This window comes from Aulonocara stuartgranti (assembly GCF_965226115.1).
Source record: "Aulonocara stuartgranti genome assembly, chromosome: 17".
In the NCBI taxonomy this organism is placed as follows: domain Eukaryota; kingdom Metazoa; phylum Chordata; class Actinopteri; order Cichliformes; family Cichlidae; genus Aulonocara; species Aulonocara stuartgranti.
Window position 1 is genome coordinate 10,344,770 of NC_138953.1, and position 17,550 is coordinate 10,362,319.

The following is a 17,550-nucleotide window of genomic DNA, read 5'->3' on the forward strand; positions in this document are numbered from 1 at the left end:
TTATGCTCAACACATTTGTTTTCTTTTTGTATCACATATTTATTTATTTATTTATTTCACTTTCAATAAAAGGGTTGCTGGTGATAGTGATATATGGCTCATGCCAGTATCGGTTGATGTTGGTATCAGCCGATGTTGTCCTTGCTGACTGATTATTAGTGGATGTCACTGGCGGATATTTATCTGTCACATCAGTTTTGCAAACTGGCTACAAAACCAGAGACAGTTCAGTTGATTTTAAAAAGATTTCATTCCCTAAACAAAGGGCTAAATGACAGACAGAAAAAATTAAATTTAGCCATCCATCATGGGAAGCTGGAGTTTCTCTCAGTCTGTCACAGGGTTATAAAATAAGAACGGAAAAGATATCGTTATTTTAAACTTTGGTGCTGGACTCGGAGCACGGGGTGTTATTTTCAGGCCATGTTTGTAATATTGGCAGTTTGAAGGTGAATAACCTGCTGACGGTTAATGTCCTTATATTGTGGATTTATTGAAGTCTGATGCAATTTCTATCCCTCCCCGTAGGCTCAGTTTGCTCAGTGACCGCATCATCTCTAAGGACTATGAAGTCTGCAGTTCCCGCCCAGGCTAAGCTACCACACTCCAAAGCAGTCTCACAAGGTATACAGGAATATGTTGAAAAATTGGGGTTAAATAATGCTTATAATCCTTTCTGCACTGTTACAAAAATGGATATTCGTACAGCTCAGGGCTAAAGTTTTAAGTAATAAGTTAGCTTGCATACAAGTCATTCGTACGAGCTAAAAACTCTTTTCCTTGACTTTGATAGGAAATGTACCATTGGTGGGGAAAAAACAAAACAGCTTAATTAAAAGGATTGGAAAAGAGTGTGTTTAGCCTATAAAGTGACATGAAGTGCTATCATCTATCTTAATCACTTATCCAGTTCAGGGTTGCAGGGGATGGACGTAGTCCTGCTGTCACAGGGTGAATGCCAGGCTGACAGGTTGCCAGTCAATCATTTAGCTTTTTCTTATTATGGTTATCAGAGATGCTTTGAGTCACTTCATTCAATAAGCATCCTCCTTAAAGAAAATTGACTACTCCATCACAGCCATAAGACCAACACAGATTATTTTGATCTGTGTGAGTCCAAAGATAAAAGTATGGAGCTGGAAAAGGGCATAATATAACACATATAACATAATATATGTTTAACTGCAGCAAAGAACCAAATACTTCATGTGATTGTGTGCCAAGAGTGGAACTGTGGTCATTTATGTGGGAGTCAGGAGTCAAAGTGAAGTATGTGAGGGTGGTGCAAGACATGTATGAAGACATGTAGGAATTTCAGGGTGGCTGAAAGGTATGGTCAGATAGGAGTCTCTTCAACTATCTTTACCCATCACACGACTCACTATGAGCAAGGATTTGGTGACAGTGGGAAGGAAAAACTCCCCTTTAACAGGAAGAACTTTAACTCGGCGATCTGCTGCGATTAGTTGAGGGAAGGAAGAAGAGTGAAAGTCAGTGGAAGTGTGATAGAACATACGTGTGTGTGAATGAAGGATGATACCCTGTTACGACTCATAAAGGGAGCAGCTGATGATGATGAGGATAATGGCGTCAATAACAGTTCCTTCTGTTGTTCACAGGTGCTCCATCTCGAAAGGCACCTGGTGCTCCCTCTATGACGACAGCAAAAGTAATCGCTGTGGCACAGTCGAAGCTGAGCTTTATTAAGCCTGCACAAACAGGTGTGTGAACATTGGAAGAATCATAAACACTGTGAAATGAGCTTTGTGATTTGCTTTTATCTTTAATTTGTTTGTTTTTTGTTTTTGTACTATTTTCTTTCAGCTCTACCCAGACACCCGATGCCGTTTGCTGCCAAGAACATGTTTTACGACGAGAGGTGGATAGAGAAGCAGGAGAGGGGTTTCACATGGTGGATCAACTACGTCCTCACCCCAGATGACTTTAAGGTCAACACCGAAGTCGCCAAAGGTAACAGGCAGCAGGCTCAAACATGAGAAGATCATGGTAACACCTTAAATATCTCTAACCTCTTAAATCTGTACCCTCCTCTTGTGTGTCTCGTGTAGTAAATGCTGTGTCCCTTGCTATGGGCGGTGACGACAAGTATAGTGTGCCCAAAGCTCCCACCAAAGAGGAGATGTCCTTCAGCACTTACACAGCCAGACGCAAGCTAAATCGCCTCCGTCGCTCCGCCTGCCAGCTGTTCACATCTGACGCCATGGTCAAGGCCATTCAGAGGCTCGAACTGGAGGTGGAGGCCCGGCGACTGCTTGTCAGGAAGGACCGCCACCTTTGGAAGGACATAGGTAAGAGTCCTGCTTAATGAAAGCTCAATGCTCTGAGATTCCTGTCACTAAGGCCTGTTCGTGTCATCTTTCAGGTGAACGTAAAAAAGTCCTCAACTGGCTCCTCTCGTACAACCCTCTGTGGTTACGGATCGGACTTGAGGTATTCTGACACATGTGTTTTCTTCTAATGTTCAGCGTTTGCCATTTCCAACAATGTTGTTATTATTTATTTATTTATTTTTACCCTGAATATTGCTCATCTTCAGACGATCTACGGAGAGCTGATCTCACTGGAAAGCAACAGCGACACCTTGGGCCTGGCTGTGTTCATCCTCCAGCGACTGCTGTGGAACCCGGACATTGCTGCAGAGTTCAGACACCCCCGAGTGCCCCACCTTTACAAAGATGGTAATTTGAGAGGATGTTGGGTCAGCGTCAGAGCTAATAGAAATACCAGGAGAGCCGAGACTTTTAGTTTAATTGAATTCAAAGTAATTAAAAATGGGGCATTGTTTGTGTGTTGATCAGCCCAGGTTTGCTTTTGAATTTCCCACTTGAGCTGTAGCACAAGTCTTGGTTTGCCTTTATCATCACCAGACAGAAACACTTTATTATAGAAAATTAACAACTTGGGCACGAGTGCAACCTTAATTAACCGACTTCTTGTTATTCCTTCGCTGACTCAAACTTTTAATTTCCTTCTAACAACACAACAACAATGACATTTTGCACTGGAATAGATGTGCTTTATATTATTAGACCGAGAAAAAAAAGAAGTAAAATAGATGAGGAAATGGACAGCACAACCAAATAAATATAACTAAATAATAAATATAGATGCAGTGTGCATGATGCTCAATGTTATGCTGCCAGATCTATAACTGTCTGAAATGTGCAGCTGCAGTTGCTTCAGTTGATGTGATGATTATTGGATGATCATGATTATTCAAATGTTCCAAACACAAACATAATTGATTAACACTCAGGTGAAAAACAGGATGTTTCACTTTTTCTTTTCCCCTCTTCACTTTGAGTAACCGATTACTTTTTGAATGTGATTAGTTCTCATGAGGCTTAAAGATCACTTTGGATTCACTGGATTAATGTCCCAAAACCTCTAATGTTGTTTTATTCCTAAAATTAATCTGGGAACATAATGCTGAAGAGCCCAAGACAGATGACAGAGCAAAGGATGAAGGAAATACTTTCCTGATTTTGTAGATGTTTGGAACTCCTTTTTAATCCCACTTGCAATTAAATAATTCAAACAACTTGGGAGTGTAAAGACTACTTTTTAAAACAAGGATATCTTGTGATCAAAATAAGAAGATTTCCTTTGTAAACTGGAAATTGTCTTGATTGTCACTGTATGAATGCCTGTTTACCTTTTCTCGGTTAGGCCACGAGGAGGCGCTGTCCCGCTTCACTTTGAAGAAGCTGCTGCTGCTCGTGTGTTTCCTGGACAAAGCCAAAGAGTCCCGGCTCATTGAACACGACCCCTGTCTGTTCTGTGTTGATGCTGAGTTCAAGGTACGCCAGAGACACAATGTGTCACCAACAAACATTTGTGGAAAATTACAATTTTTGTACATTGAATAAAAGCTTAAGATAGTTACTCTTTTCTTGGTATTGAATGGGAGAGCATATGATGTCATTGTGCTTTTGGAATGATGATAAAGAAAAAAAAGCTTAAATAGGTTAAAAAGATGAGTCTTGAACTGCTTTTTGAGTATACTGAGCTCATGGATCAAAGAATCGAGGAGAGAGATTTCAAGAGTAAGGGTCACGATTGCAAAGGCTCAGTTAGCTTTAATTAGTTTTTCTTCTAGATTTAGGGATGGATAATAAGCTCTGATCAGGCGCCCCAAGAGTCCTGGTGAAAAGTTAATCTCTGTACAGATATGCTTCACCATGAAGAGGCCTGAAGATAAAAACTAGAGGTTTGAATTGAATTCGAAATTTAATGGGGAGCCAGCACAGTGAGATCTGCAGAGGTGTGACGTTAGAGGTCTCGAAGGATGTGGTAACGAGCCTCGCAGCAGCATTTTGCACAAGCTGGAGACGATCCAGGGAGGTTTTACTGAGGGAGGCGAAGAGTGACTGAAATAAAAGCATGAAAAACAGTTTCCCCTCTTCTGGTCTTTTTGGCTTGTGTTAACCTCTGTCGTGCTATGTACTGCTCAATTTTTTTACATTTTTATTTAACAGGCAAGTAAAGACCTGCTGCTGGCCTTCTCAAGGGACTTCCTGAGCGGAGAGGGGATCCTCCCGCGGCACCTCAGCTACCTCGGGTTACCCGTCTCCCACGTTCAGACGCCCCTGGACGAGTTCGACTTCGCTGTGAAGAATTTGGCAGTTGACTTAAAATGTGGCGTTCGTCTAGTGTGAGTGTGTCGGCATGAATTTTAATGCGATGCTCGGATCCCAGATGCGTGTGTGCTTCTCTCAGAGGTCAGGCTCAGATAGGCAAGGGAATTGGGAGCTAAGGACTCTCAGACAAGGTGGTTTCAGACAGGGGATTTCCTTCCTTGATTTCTCACTGAAGGATTGGCTCTTTGACAGCCCTGACAGTGGTTCAGTTTGTGTCTGTGAGTCTGTTAAATAAATTTTTTTTTTTTTTCAGAGCAAATCTTTGACTCCATTTTATTTGTGTCAGGTTCCCTACAGGTTATGATGCAATTTAATGTTACATATTTTTCTGTTTTGTAATTACATGGGTATTTTTTTTTTTAAATATCCTGTATTTCAAGTGGGTATGTTGCCCCTAATGTTGTCCTGTACTCTGATTGGCCAACATGTAGTTAGGGTTATAACAGCATTTAATTAAATGTATTTAAAGAATTCAAATTGACATGAGCCAGATTTAAATTGGCAAAAGCTGGATTTGACCTTGACTAGCCCTGTATGTGTGGATCAGGTTCTCATTAGATACTCGTTTATGTTTAGCTGCTGCTGCTGTGGGATTTAAATGTGTGACATAAACATTTCATTGCATGACAAATCAGTTGAAGCGATGATGATGATGATGGAAGCTAAGGATCATCTTTTTGCTTTAGGAGAGTGATGGAGCTCCTTGTCCAGGACTGGACTTTATCTGTGAAGCTCCGCCTCCCGGCCATCAGCCGCCTGCAGAAGGTCCACAACGTCGATGTCGCTCTACAAGTTCTCAAAAGCAAAGGGATCGACCTGAAGGACGAACGTGGTAATTAATCAATTTCTGAAAATCAAATTTGTATATACTGTTTAAGATATGAACATATTCGTTGTGTTTTATATTCAGACACTTTCTTTGGAAATCTCACTGCTATAGTTTTGCCTTGAGTGTAAACAAGTTCTATATCACCTTGTAGTCTGCTGACTTTCTTTCTTACTAAACTTTATTGAGCTTACATGAAAAGAAAATTCAGAACTTTGCTTTGATGGTATTTAAATGTTTTGTTTTTATTTTCAGGCTCAACCATTGATTCAAGAGACATTGTGGATGGACACAGAGAAAAGACGCTGAGCCTGCTGTGGAAAATCATCTTTGCATTTCATGTGTGTATGCCTTTGTTTCCCCCATTTGAGAACCCCCATCCCAATAAGTGAAGAGAGTTGATTGATATGGTGTTACTGCATCATATGTTCAGGTGGAGGTGATTCTGAATGAGGATCAGCTCAAGCAGGAGATTGGCTTTCTGAAGAAAACCCTGAGGACTAAACGGAGGCTAGCATCTCTGAAGGCCGATCGGGGTCTTCGGCAGACGCCTGCAAAAACCAGAGTCCCGTACGAACATGGCAGCACCAAAGTTACCCTGCTTATGGACTGGGTCCGTTCCGTTTGTGACTTTTACAACCTGCAGGTGAGACTAAATAGTTTAATTTTAGCTAAGAAACCAAAGAAAATAGTTTCACATTCAGAATTAAACTGATTTAATTGAGGCTTGTTTAAGTTTTATCTCTTTTACTGGTTGCTTTTACACTTTGCCCACTAACTACATTTTTTTTTTTTTTAACTTGAGGTTGATGCACACTAAATAAAACGTTACCTTGATCTTACAAAGCTGTAATACAGTAGATTTTGGTCATTGTTTTGTGTCGCTTTTAGATTATATCTACACACTTTTCCTCATTGCTTATCATCTTCATCTTTTTATAATCTTTGCAGCTTCTTGTTTGCATTTTTTTTTATAAAGAAAATAAATAAATAAATTATCTACTTTAGGCTACTAAATCTCAGTTTATTTGCAATGCATGTATTCTAACTCCTTTGCAAAGACCGCATCATGATTTAGACACAGATTTTAAGAACATGGAAGATAACCTTGTGCATTCACGTGACTTACTTTATACAATGTTACAAAGATATATTTTCACCCAGGCAGTGTAGGCGTTTACCCATTTCAATGTGCGTTGTAGGCAAGTTATCCAAACAAGGATACATTTAGCTGAACCATGGAATTCGTGGTGGGCTACATTGCTAGAGCACCCAAAACCCGCAAATTTTGGATGTGGTTGAAAAACGTCTTTCAATGTCTATTTTTTTTTTTCTTTTTTTTTCTTTTTTTTTATAGCTTAAACCCTAAATATGCTTTTCGGTGGCATCTCAGGGCTTTCAGAAGAACAAAACGAAACAACACTGTAAATATAAATGATATTTGTGTGATGCAAAATGACAGGTTTGTTGGTTTTTGCTGACCTTTGGAATTATCATATTTGCCACAAAACGCAACCTTGACATTGTAATATATAGATATAGAGAGAGAAATTTTCAGAAAACTCTAGTTGGAAACGATAAATAAAGTCTCTCTCTGCCTGTGTGTGTGCAGGTGGAGAACTTCACCGTGACGTTCTCGGATGGCCGCGTCCTGTGCTACCTTATCCACCACTACCACCCGGGTCTCCTGCCAGAAGCGTCTGTCAGTCACCGCACCACTCAGACTGTCGAGTGCTCACCAAGAGGCCGACTGGAGCTCAGCTGCTCAGCCAGCGACTCCGACAGCTCCTTTGAGTCCCTGCTTACAGGCCCAAACGGTATGTCAGCTGTGTGCTGCAACCTTAGTGCAACCATCTGTGCCGGGGGGGATTTAAAGAGGAAAAAAAAAAGTTCACTTGGATGTTTGTACCTCAGACATTTGTAGTCTGTCAGAACATGAAAACGGTGAATATGAAAGGAACTCTGAATTATTTAAAAAAAAAAAAAAAAGAAGAAGAAAAAAAAAGAAATGTAACAAATAAATAACACAGTATGTTTATTACATTACATCTTAATTTTTAAATTTTTTTTTAAGTTACGGTTACCTCAGCTTCGTGATGTCATAACATCAAAATACATACACAATACAAAAGAGAGTTGTTACTGACAGTATCTATTTATTCGCCAACAGGACCTGATTCTCCATCGCTGGAGTTTAAAGAGCTACTGAAGAACGAGAAAAGCAACTTCAAACTGGTCAACAGTGCGGTGTCTTTTCTGGGCGGTGTGCCCGCTATGATCAACCCGGCCGACATGTCCAACACTATCCCCAATGAGAAGGTGAGACCAGGTCATAGCTTGCAGGAACACAGAACATTGTTTTTGGTGAAATTCATAACAACTGATTATTAATCCACATTCAGTGTGTTTTATATGTACTTAACAAAGAGAAACACATTCCCAACACTACACTAAGCTTATTCCCCCGCTAATTCCCTGCCTGCAGTCTTGTGCTACAGATGTATAAATGATCATGTGTAAAAACAATAATACAAATGTAGCTTTCTGATTCAGTAGCTCTGTGACAGATGTTGGCTTTTAAATGAATTAAGCTCACTTTACAGGAGTTGGCTGACTTTGTGGCTGCCTCACCCATGTAACCTGACTAAATTTCCGCCCTCATGAGGACAAACTCTCTTGCAATCATTTGTCTTTAAAATCTCAGGATTTGGTAAAATAAGGCTTTTAACGCCTCAATTGTAAAGATATTTAATGTACCAAAATGTGAGAGAGAATGCAGCACTGTCTTCATCCACGTAAACTGACTTGCAGGTGGTGATGTTGTACTTGTCCTTCCTGTGCGCTCGCCTGTTGGACCTACGGGACGAAACCAGAGCTGCGCGGGTCATACAGGGAGCCTGGAGGAAATACAAGCTCAAGAAAGATTTAGAACTCTACAAGGTTTGTGGTTTTTACTTATTTATCATTTAAATTAAACTCACAGTTAAGTCAAGTGTTAATGAGACCCTTTAGCCCTTTATGTCTGATACTGGCCTAATATTGGTCATGGGTAACTATGGGTGTTTGAGGTGTACTTGTCAATAAATGAACCTTGAAGACGTTGGTGGATGTAAGTCACACGTTAAAGGATCGTTAACTCTACACCCATCATGTTTGCAGACTGATACGCTTACAAAATGCTACCAAAAAAGTAACCTCTGTAGAGAAGGTTATAATGTGTTTAATGTAGAGCTGGGCGATATAACGATATGTATCGCGATATAACTTTTACTCGATAGAGAAATTAAACTATCGCGATAGACTTCGCCGCTCTTGTCCTCTTAAAAAAAAAAAAGGTCAGCCAATCCAAATTAAGTAGCGCAGAGCCGAACCAATGACAGCCGCAACGTCGCGTGACTTGTAACGTACAGCACAAGTGCCAAGCCGCACGTGTGTTTGTTTGGGAAGCAGCCAGCGCGTAATGGAGGAAATGAGTGTGCCGACTAGAAAAATCAACCGAGCGTGACCGAAGAGAAAACAGATGATGGTTCCAACGCCGGAGAGATTGTCGAACGGAAGAGCCATAGAAGTTCCGTAGTGTGAAGGTATTTCGGCTATTTCAAGTCTGACAAAAAACAGAGTAGCGTGCACTGTAAATTGTGCCGAAAGCAAGTCTGGAAATACAATAAACTGGTGCATGCGTCACACTGTGCGCCGCGTTATTGTTTCGGTGAAATGAATTTCTACAATACTGTTACTGTTAATTCTACTCTCTGCAGTGTTTAAATGCTTACATATACACACAGTTACTGTCCCTCCACACTTACGACTCGGTTCTGCTTCTATGCCCCAGCTTTGTTTACTTTTTCCCACCGAGGCGTCTAGACTTCTGATTGGCCAACATTTCTGCACGGTTAGGAATTTAGCGCCACCTGCTGCTTTGGCATGTTCATAGCAGCGTTTTCCTTCATTTCTGCCTTTATGTGTGGACGGGATTATTTTTTAAAACGAAAACGGAAAATCTCAGTTTTCAAAAATACCCGTGTACGTGTGGACGTAGCCTCAGTCTCTGACTGGAAGCGCTAATTCGTCATTCGGCTTTTGTCAGACTAAAGTAACTGTTAAAACTGTTTGAAAAGCTCAGCTATACAACAAGGAGAGATTGAGAATTTCCTTTTAGTTCTCAGTTTATTTGATATTGACAAAAGTTAGTCAGTTTTGTCTGTTCTTCTGTAAAACAAACTAAGATTTATTTTTAGAATTAATATTTTGTTTCTAAGTGGAATTGACAATTTAGTCTGTTTCGTTTGTTCTATTTTGAAACTTAAACGCTTTAGCGGCTGCCTTTTGTGTAGTTTGTAATATTTGCCTTTATTTATCTGAAAAAGTCTCATGTTCCTTAAGTACATCTACCCTGTTGAACTTATTATGGGAAATAAATATTTAAATAAAAACAAGCTGCTGATTATTTCACATTTTACTTGTGAGCAACGGCACATTTAAATCTTACAAATATAGTTATTTGGCTTATATCGTGATAGATATCGTTATCGCCTGAAATGAAAAAAACATATCGTGATATGAAAAAATCTCATATCGCCCAGCTCTAGTTTAATGTTGCTTCTTGTTTCCATGCAGGAAAGAAACATGGCTGCCATGAAAATCCAAGTATTTGTGAGGAATTTTCTTCAGAGGCGCAGAGCTAAGAGGCAGAACCAGGCTGCTGTTGTCATCCAGACCTCATGGAGAGGTTATGCAGCCCGCAAAAAGCTGCGACTTAGAAAACAGGCTCAACTTCGGGCTATGCAGCATGAAGCAGCAACCGTCATCCAGGTGTGTATGTGCGTTATATATCTGAGGGTTAGAAGTGGTGTTTGACAAAGTCACATATGGCTTTGGCTTTTTGAATCTAACTAGATTCAGCTTCTCAGGTGATGGTTAATCTGACTTTGTTTCTAGTTGTGAATGACTTTGTTCAAGGACATTTTGATGTTCATGATCATCTATTAATGTGCTGTCTAGTAAACACTGTGATTACACTTCTTTTTTTTGGATAATTTTACTGTTTTGTCATATCAAGGATAAATCCAGCATAATGAAGCTACCACGTGTTTTTGTTCTTTGAATTAAATGGGTCTTATCTTGTCCTTGCAGGCTCAGTGGAGGATGTTTTCAACTATGAGGGCTTACCAGTGCCTCAGATATCATACCATTGTTGTCCAAGCACAATGGCGAATGAGGAGGGCGGCCTCCGCTTATGGGAAAATCTACTGGGCGACGACAGTCATTCAGAAGTACTCACGAGCATGGGCCATCTCAAAAAGAGACAGAGCACATTATCTCTTACTAAGGAGCGCTGTGGTAAAAATACAAAGAGGCTATAGAAGATGGAAAGCTCAGAAAATACAAAAGGAAAACTGTGCGGTCAGAGTGATACAAGCTGCTTTTAAGAAATGGTACGGAAGAAAAATGTCCCAAAGAACTGCCGCTGCTGTGAGAATCCAGTCCTGGTACAGGATGCAAAAGTGTCTCAATCAGTACAGAAAGATCAAGGGAAGTGCTTTCCTCATTCAGGCTCAGTACAGAGGCCTTGCACAGAGGCGCCTTTTTCTCACATTAAAACTGCAGCACCACTCAGCTGTTGTCATCCAGAGTGCCTTCAGAGGGCACGCTGTCAGAAAAGAAGTGTCGGAAATGAGGTGTGCTGCAGTCGTAATCCAGCGCTGGTGCAGAGCTTCCATGACAAGAGACGCGGAGAGGAAAAAGTTTGTCAGGATGAAACGCGCGGCCGTTACCATACAGGCAGCGTATCGTGGGAAAGTGGCTCGAGACTCTCTGAAAAAACAGGACAGGGCAGCAGCTGTGATCCAGGCAGCTTTTAGGAAGCACGCTGCCCGTAGGCGCTACCTGATCTTGAAAAGAGCTGCAGTTCTAATACAGCAAAAGTACAGAGCAACACTTTTGAGTCGCAAGACAAATAATGAATATAACTCTCTGAGGGCCGCTGTGCTCACTGTGCAAGCTAACTGGAGAGGCAGAGTGGACAGGAAGAGGATAGAAAAGTGGCATCAGTGTGCATCTTTTATACAGGCTTGTTATCGTCGGCACAAAGTGCAAGCAGAGTACAGAGCCAAGAGGGCAGCAGCTGTGGTTCTACAGAGCCATTACAGAGCTTATTTGGCTGGAAGGAAGATGAGGAGAGGATACCTAGAAAAGAAAGCGGCATCCATTACTCTCCAAGCTGCATTCAGAGGGATGAGAGTTAGGGCAGAGTTGAAGAAAAAGCACCAGGCAGCGACTGTCATTCAGGCTTTAGCCAGGATGTTTTTATGTAGGAAACGTTATCTTCTGCTTCACAGTGCAGCGATTGTCATCCAGAGCCGATACAGAGCTCTTTTGCTGTGCAGGGTGCAGCTAAATGAATTCAGAAAACTTAAGCAGGCGACTGTTAAGATACAAGCTGTGTTTCGGGGATTTAGAGAAAGGCGGGACTTGAAGAGGCAACATAAAGCATCCAGAGCAATCCAAGCTCACTTCAGGATGCACAGAATGCGTGTGGCTTACCTTGCCCTTAAGTGTGCCTCCATCATTATTCAGGAAAGGTACAGGGCCAAACGGCTCATGGATCAACAGATGCAGAGTTACAGAACAATGAAACATGCAGTCATAGTAATCCAAGCAGCATACCGTGGCCACAAGGCCAGGAGAAAGATTGCAAACATGCACCAAGCTGCTTCAGTCATTCAGAGAAAGTTTCTGGCCATCCGGGATAGAAAAAACTTCCTGGCTGTCAGAGTGGCAGTTTTGGCCTGTCAGCAGAGGTACAGAGCAGTAACCCTGGCAAGAAAAGCACGGCTGGACTATCTCTCAAAGAGAAGGGCAGTAGTTTGTCTACAAGCAGCTTACAGAGGATATGTAGTTCGAAAGCGGCTGTGTATTGAGCACATGGCAGCTGTAACAATTCAGTCTCAGTATAGAATGTACCAGCAGAAAAACAACTACAAGAGACTCTGCTGGGCAGCCACTGTATTGCAAACACGCTACAGAGCTAACAAAAAGATGAGAGCAGAGGTGCATGCCCTGAGTGTTAAGAAAAATGCAGCTGTTGTCTTACAAGCTGCCTTCCGTGGAATGAAATTAAGACAGATGATCAAACTACAGCATCAAGCTGCCAGTGTTATCCAGAGAGCTTACAGAGCTCACTGCGAACACAGGGAGTATCTCACTCTGAAATCCTCTGTCCTGACTCTTCAGAGAAGATATCGAGCCTCTGTAGCAGCAAAGAAACAGTTGCAAACATATCAGAAACTGCACAGAGCTGCTGTTGTTCTTCAGGCAGCGTACAGAGGGCAGCAGGTCAGACAGGAAGTTGCTCGTTGGCATCAAGCTGCTACTGTGATCCAGTCTGCCTTCAGAAAACACAGAGAAGTCGTCAAATTCCAGGCCATGCGTCTATCTGCCATCATCATCCAGAGACGTTATCGGGCTCGTGTTCTTCAGAGGCAAGAAAGGGAAAACTTCCTAAGAATGAGACATTCTGCTGTGGTCCTACAAGCAGCTTTCAGAGGTCATCGTGTCAGGTCTGACATTGCCAAGATGCACAGAGCAGCTACTGTCATTCAAGCAAACTTCAGGAGATATAAACTTCAATCAGAGTTCAGGCGACAACGCTGGGCAACCTGTGTCTTACAGCAGAGGTTCAGAGCTCAAAGAACCAGAAACCTTGTGGTGAAACATTATCAAGAGGTTAGAAAAGCTGCCATCATTCTACAGGCTGCATATCGTAGAATGAAATCCAGACAGATGATCAAACTACAGCATCAAGCTGCCAGTGTTATCCAGAGAGCTTACAGAGCTCACTGCGAACACAGAGAGTATCTCACTCTGAAATCCTCTGTCCTGACTCTTCAGAGAAGATATCGAGCCTCTGTAGCAGCAAAGAAACAGTTGCAAACATATCAGAAACTGCGCAGAGCTGCTGTTGTTCTTCAGGCAGCGTACAGAGGGCAGCAGGTCAGACAGGAAGTTGCTCGTTGGCATCAAGCTGCTACTGTGATCCAGTCTGCCTTCAGAAAACACAGAGAAGTCGTCAAATTCCAGGCCATGCGTCTATCTGCCATCATCATCCAGAGACGTCATCGGGCTCGTGTTCTTCAGAGGCAAGAAAGGGAAAACTTCCTAAGAATGAGACATTCTGCTGTGGTCCTACAAGCAGCTTTCAGAGGTCATTGTGTCAGGTCTGACATTGCCAAGATGCACAGAGCAGCTACTGTCATTCAAGCAAACTTCAGGAGATATAAACTTCAATCAGAGTTCAGGCGACAACGCTGGGCAACCTGTGTCTTACAGCAGAGGTTCAGAGCTCAAAGAACCAGAAACCTTGTGGTGAAACATTATCAAGAGGTTAGAAAAGCTGCCATCATTCTACAGGCTGCATATCGTGGAATGAAATCCAGACAAATGATCAAACAAAAGCATCAAGCTGCCAGTGTTATCCAGAGAGCTTACAGAGCTCACTGCGAACACAGAGAGTATCTCACTCTGAAATCCTCTGTCCTGACTCTTCAGAGAAGATATCGAGCCTCTGTAGCAGCAAAGAAACAGTTGCAAACATATCAGAAACTGCACAGAGCTGCTGTTGTTCTTCAGGCAGCGTACAGAGGGCAGCAGGTCAGACAGGAAGTTGCTCGTTGGCATCAAGCTGCTACTGTGATCCAGTCTGCCTTCAGAAAACACAGAGAAGTCGTCAAATTCCAGGCCATGCGTCTATCTGCCATCATCATCCAGAGACGTTATCGGGCTCGTGTTCTTCAGAGGCAAGAAAGGGAAAACTTCCTAAGAATGAGACATTCTGCTGTGGTCCTACAAGCAGCTTTCAGAGGTCATCGTGTCAGGTCTGACATTGCCAAGATGCACAGAGCAGCTACTGTCATTCAAGCAAACTTCAGGAGATATAAACTTCAATCAGAGTTCAGGCGACAACGCTGGGCAACCTGTGTCTTACAGCAGAGGTTCAGAGCTCAAAGAACCAGAAACCTTGTGGTGAAACATTATCAAGAGGTTAGAAAAGCTGCCATCATTCTACAGGCTGCATATCGTGGAATGAAATCCAGACAGATGATCAAACTACAGCATCAAGCTGCCAGTGTTATCCAGAGAGCTTACAGAGCTCACTGCGAACACAGAGAGTATCTCACTCTGAAATCCTCTGTCCTGACTCTTCAGAGAAGATATCGAGCCTCTGTAGCAGCAAAGAAACAGTTGCAAACATGTCAAAAACTGCGCAGAGCTGCTGTTGTTCTTCAGGCAGCGTACAGAGGGCAGCAGGTCAGACAGGAAGTTGCTCGTTGGCATCAAGCTGCTACTGTGATCCAGTCTGCCTTCAGAAAACACAGAGAAGTCGTCAAATTCCAGGCCATGCGTCTATCTGCCATCATCATCCAGAGACGTTATCGGGCTCGTGTTCTTCAGAGGCAAGAAAGGGAAAACTTCCTAAGAATGAGACATTCTGCTGTGGTCCTACAAGCAGCTTTCAGAGGTCATCGTGTCAGGTCTGACATTGCCAAGATGCACAGAGCAGCTACTGTCATTCAAGCAAACTTCAGGAGATATAAACTTCAAGCAGAGTTCAGGCGACAACGCTGGGCAACCTGTGTCTTACAGCAGAGGTTCAGAGCTCAAAGAACCAGAAACCTTGTGGTGAAACATTATCAAGAGGTTAGAAAAGCTGCCATCATTCTACAGGCTGCATATCGTGGAATGAAATCCAGACAGATGATCAAACTGCAGCATCAAGCTGCCAGTGTTATCCAGAGAGCTTACAGAGCTCACTGCGAACACAGAGAGTATCTCACTCTGAAATCCTCTGTCCTGACTCTTCAGAGAAGATATCGAGCCTCTGTAGCAGCAAAGAAACAGTTGCAAACATATCAGAAACTGCACAGAGCTGCTGTTGTTCTTCAGGCAGCGTACAGAGGGCAGCAGGTCAGACAGGAAGTTGCTCGTTGGCATCAAGCTGCTACTGTGATCCAGTCTGCCTTCAGAAAACACAGAGAAGTCGTCAAATTCCAGGCCATGCGTCTATCTGCCATCATCATCCAGAGACGTTATCGGGCTCGTGTTCTTCAGAGGCAAGAAAGGGAAAACTTCCTAAGAATGAGACATTCTGCTGTGGTCCTACAAGCAGCTTTCAGAGGTCATCGTGTCAGGTCTGACATTGCCAAGATGCACAGAGCAGCTACTGTCATTCAAGCAAACTTCAGGAGATATAAACTTCAATCAGAGTTCAGGCGACAACGCTGGGCAACCTGTGTCTTACAGCAGAGGTTCAGAGCTCAAAGAACCAGAAACCTTGTGGTGAAACATTATCAAGAGGTTAGAAAAGCTGCCATCATTCTACAGGCTGCATATCGTAGAATGAAATCCAGACAGATGATCAAACTGCAGCATCAAGCTGCCAGTGTTATCCAGAGAGCTTACAGAGCTCACTGCGAACACAGAGAGTATCTCACTCTGAAATCCTCTGTCCTGACTCTTCAGAGAAGATATCGAGCCTCTGTAGCAGCAAAGAAACAGTTGCAAACATATCAGAAACTGCGCAGAGCTGCTGTTGTTCTTCAGGCAGCGTACAGAGGGCAGCAGGTCAGACAGGAAGTTGCTCGTTGGCATCAAGCTGCTACTGTGATCCAGTCTGCCTTCAGAAAACACAGAGAAGTCGTCAAATTCCAGGCCATGCGTCTATCTGCCATCATCATCCAGAGACGTCATCGGGCTCGTGTTCTTCAGAGGCAAGAAAGAGCAAAGTTTTTGAAGTTGAAACAATCCGCCATAGTTCTCCAGGCAGCACTGAGAGGCTGGCGCGTCAGGAGGGATGTTAGCCTACAAAATCATGCTGCTGTTGTAATCCAGTCATACTGGAAATGTTTGGTGGAACGACGTATCTTCCAAAGAAAGAAAGATGCAGCTGTGAAACTTCAGCAGAGGATTCGAGCAGTGCAGCTCGGCAGGCAGGAGAGAAGCAAATACATCCAAGTGAGGCAAGCTGCCATCACACTTCAGAAACACTGGCAAGCCTGGATTGCAAGACAGCAGGTAAAGTTCATTTGCAGTACAAAAATAAACAGAGTACCGTAATTAAGAGGAACTGCAGCTTGTTTGGAGTCTCACAGTGTTGAAATGTGATTTGTAGTAAGCAGTCTCAATGTGTTATGTGGAGGGGAAAAAAAAGTTGCTGGTTAAATGTAAGCCAATGTTTTTCAGGTACTAAAGGCCGCTCGTGCAGAGAGGAGGCTACGTTTTACGTCGGCCATATTTCACCATCTCAGTGCCATAAAGATCCAACGAGCACTCAGAGCTCACTGGGCTTTGGAGTCCGCTAAAAGACAGATCCATTCTGTTATCACCATACAGGTAGAGTCACAAAACATCCACAGTGCTACATCTATTGAAGAGTACAACAGTTTTTACAAATGGCATCTTGACTTTTTTTTTTTTTTTTTTTTTAAAGCGACTGGTGAGAGCGAGGCAACAGAGAAGACGCTATCTGGAGTACAAGCTGAAGGTGGCTACAGCTCAGAGAGCAGTCAGGCACTGGCTAGCTCGTCGCCACAAGGCTGCGACTGTCATCCAGCAGGCTGTCTGGAAATTCCTCCTCCTCAGGCGTCAGAAGAGGGTTCAGCAGGGTATTCTCAAGGCCCAGGTACCGTAGTCAGTGCTGAGTGTGGTAAAGATGTTGCCTGTAATTCTAAAGGGGAGAGTCGCAGATTTCCAATTCAGTCTATATTTAGGTGTCCAAAGTTCATTCAACCCTCAGTCACCTCAGTTAGAACAGCCCATTAAAGATTTGCTAAATCTTTTCTTTCTACAATGATCAGTCCATGACATTATAACTGGGAAACAATTTCAGGAGGAGGACTGTTTTTAACATCTGACTGTTGCGAACATGGCCTAATTTTACAAAGAAAATATAGGTAACACTTTATATGACAACCCATAGGTAAGCAAAGAAAGGGATGCACAGAACTCCCCTGTCCCCAGCCACCTCTTCCAGTTCATCTGAGAAACACAGAGATGTTCTCAGGCCAG

At 42.7% G+C, this 17,550-nt stretch overlaps 1 protein-coding gene across 1 annotated transcript in view; it reads left to right on the top strand.

Moving 5' to 3' along the window:
• Positions 1 to 17,550, top strand: part of aspm (assembly factor for spindle microtubules) — a 31,301-nt gene that overhangs the window by 3,610 nt on the left and 10,141 nt on the right. The window contains exons 4-21 of the mRNA XM_082510568.1: positions 529 to 624; positions 1,620 to 1,721; positions 1,825 to 1,971; positions 2,070 to 2,309; positions 2,384 to 2,451; positions 2,558 to 2,699; positions 3,691 to 3,821; positions 4,500 to 4,675; positions 5,348 to 5,493; positions 5,743 to 5,828; positions 5,921 to 6,133; positions 7,100 to 7,304; positions 7,658 to 7,806; positions 8,299 to 8,427; positions 10,105 to 10,299; positions 10,621 to 16,557; positions 16,726 to 16,875; positions 16,973 to 17,164. Coding sequence (XP_082366694.1) covers positions 529 to 624; positions 1,620 to 1,721; positions 1,825 to 1,971; positions 2,070 to 2,309; positions 2,384 to 2,451; positions 2,558 to 2,699; positions 3,691 to 3,821; positions 4,500 to 4,675; positions 5,348 to 5,493; positions 5,743 to 5,828; positions 5,921 to 6,133; positions 7,100 to 7,304; positions 7,658 to 7,806; positions 8,299 to 8,427; positions 10,105 to 10,299; positions 10,621 to 16,557; positions 16,726 to 16,875; positions 16,973 to 17,164 — 8,504 coding nt within the window. The remainder of the gene's footprint in view (positions 1 to 528; positions 625 to 1,619; positions 1,722 to 1,824; positions 1,972 to 2,069; positions 2,310 to 2,383; positions 2,452 to 2,557; positions 2,700 to 3,690; positions 3,822 to 4,499; positions 4,676 to 5,347; positions 5,494 to 5,742; positions 5,829 to 5,920; positions 6,134 to 7,099; positions 7,305 to 7,657; positions 7,807 to 8,298; positions 8,428 to 10,104; positions 10,300 to 10,620; positions 16,558 to 16,725; positions 16,876 to 16,972; positions 17,165 to 17,550) is intronic.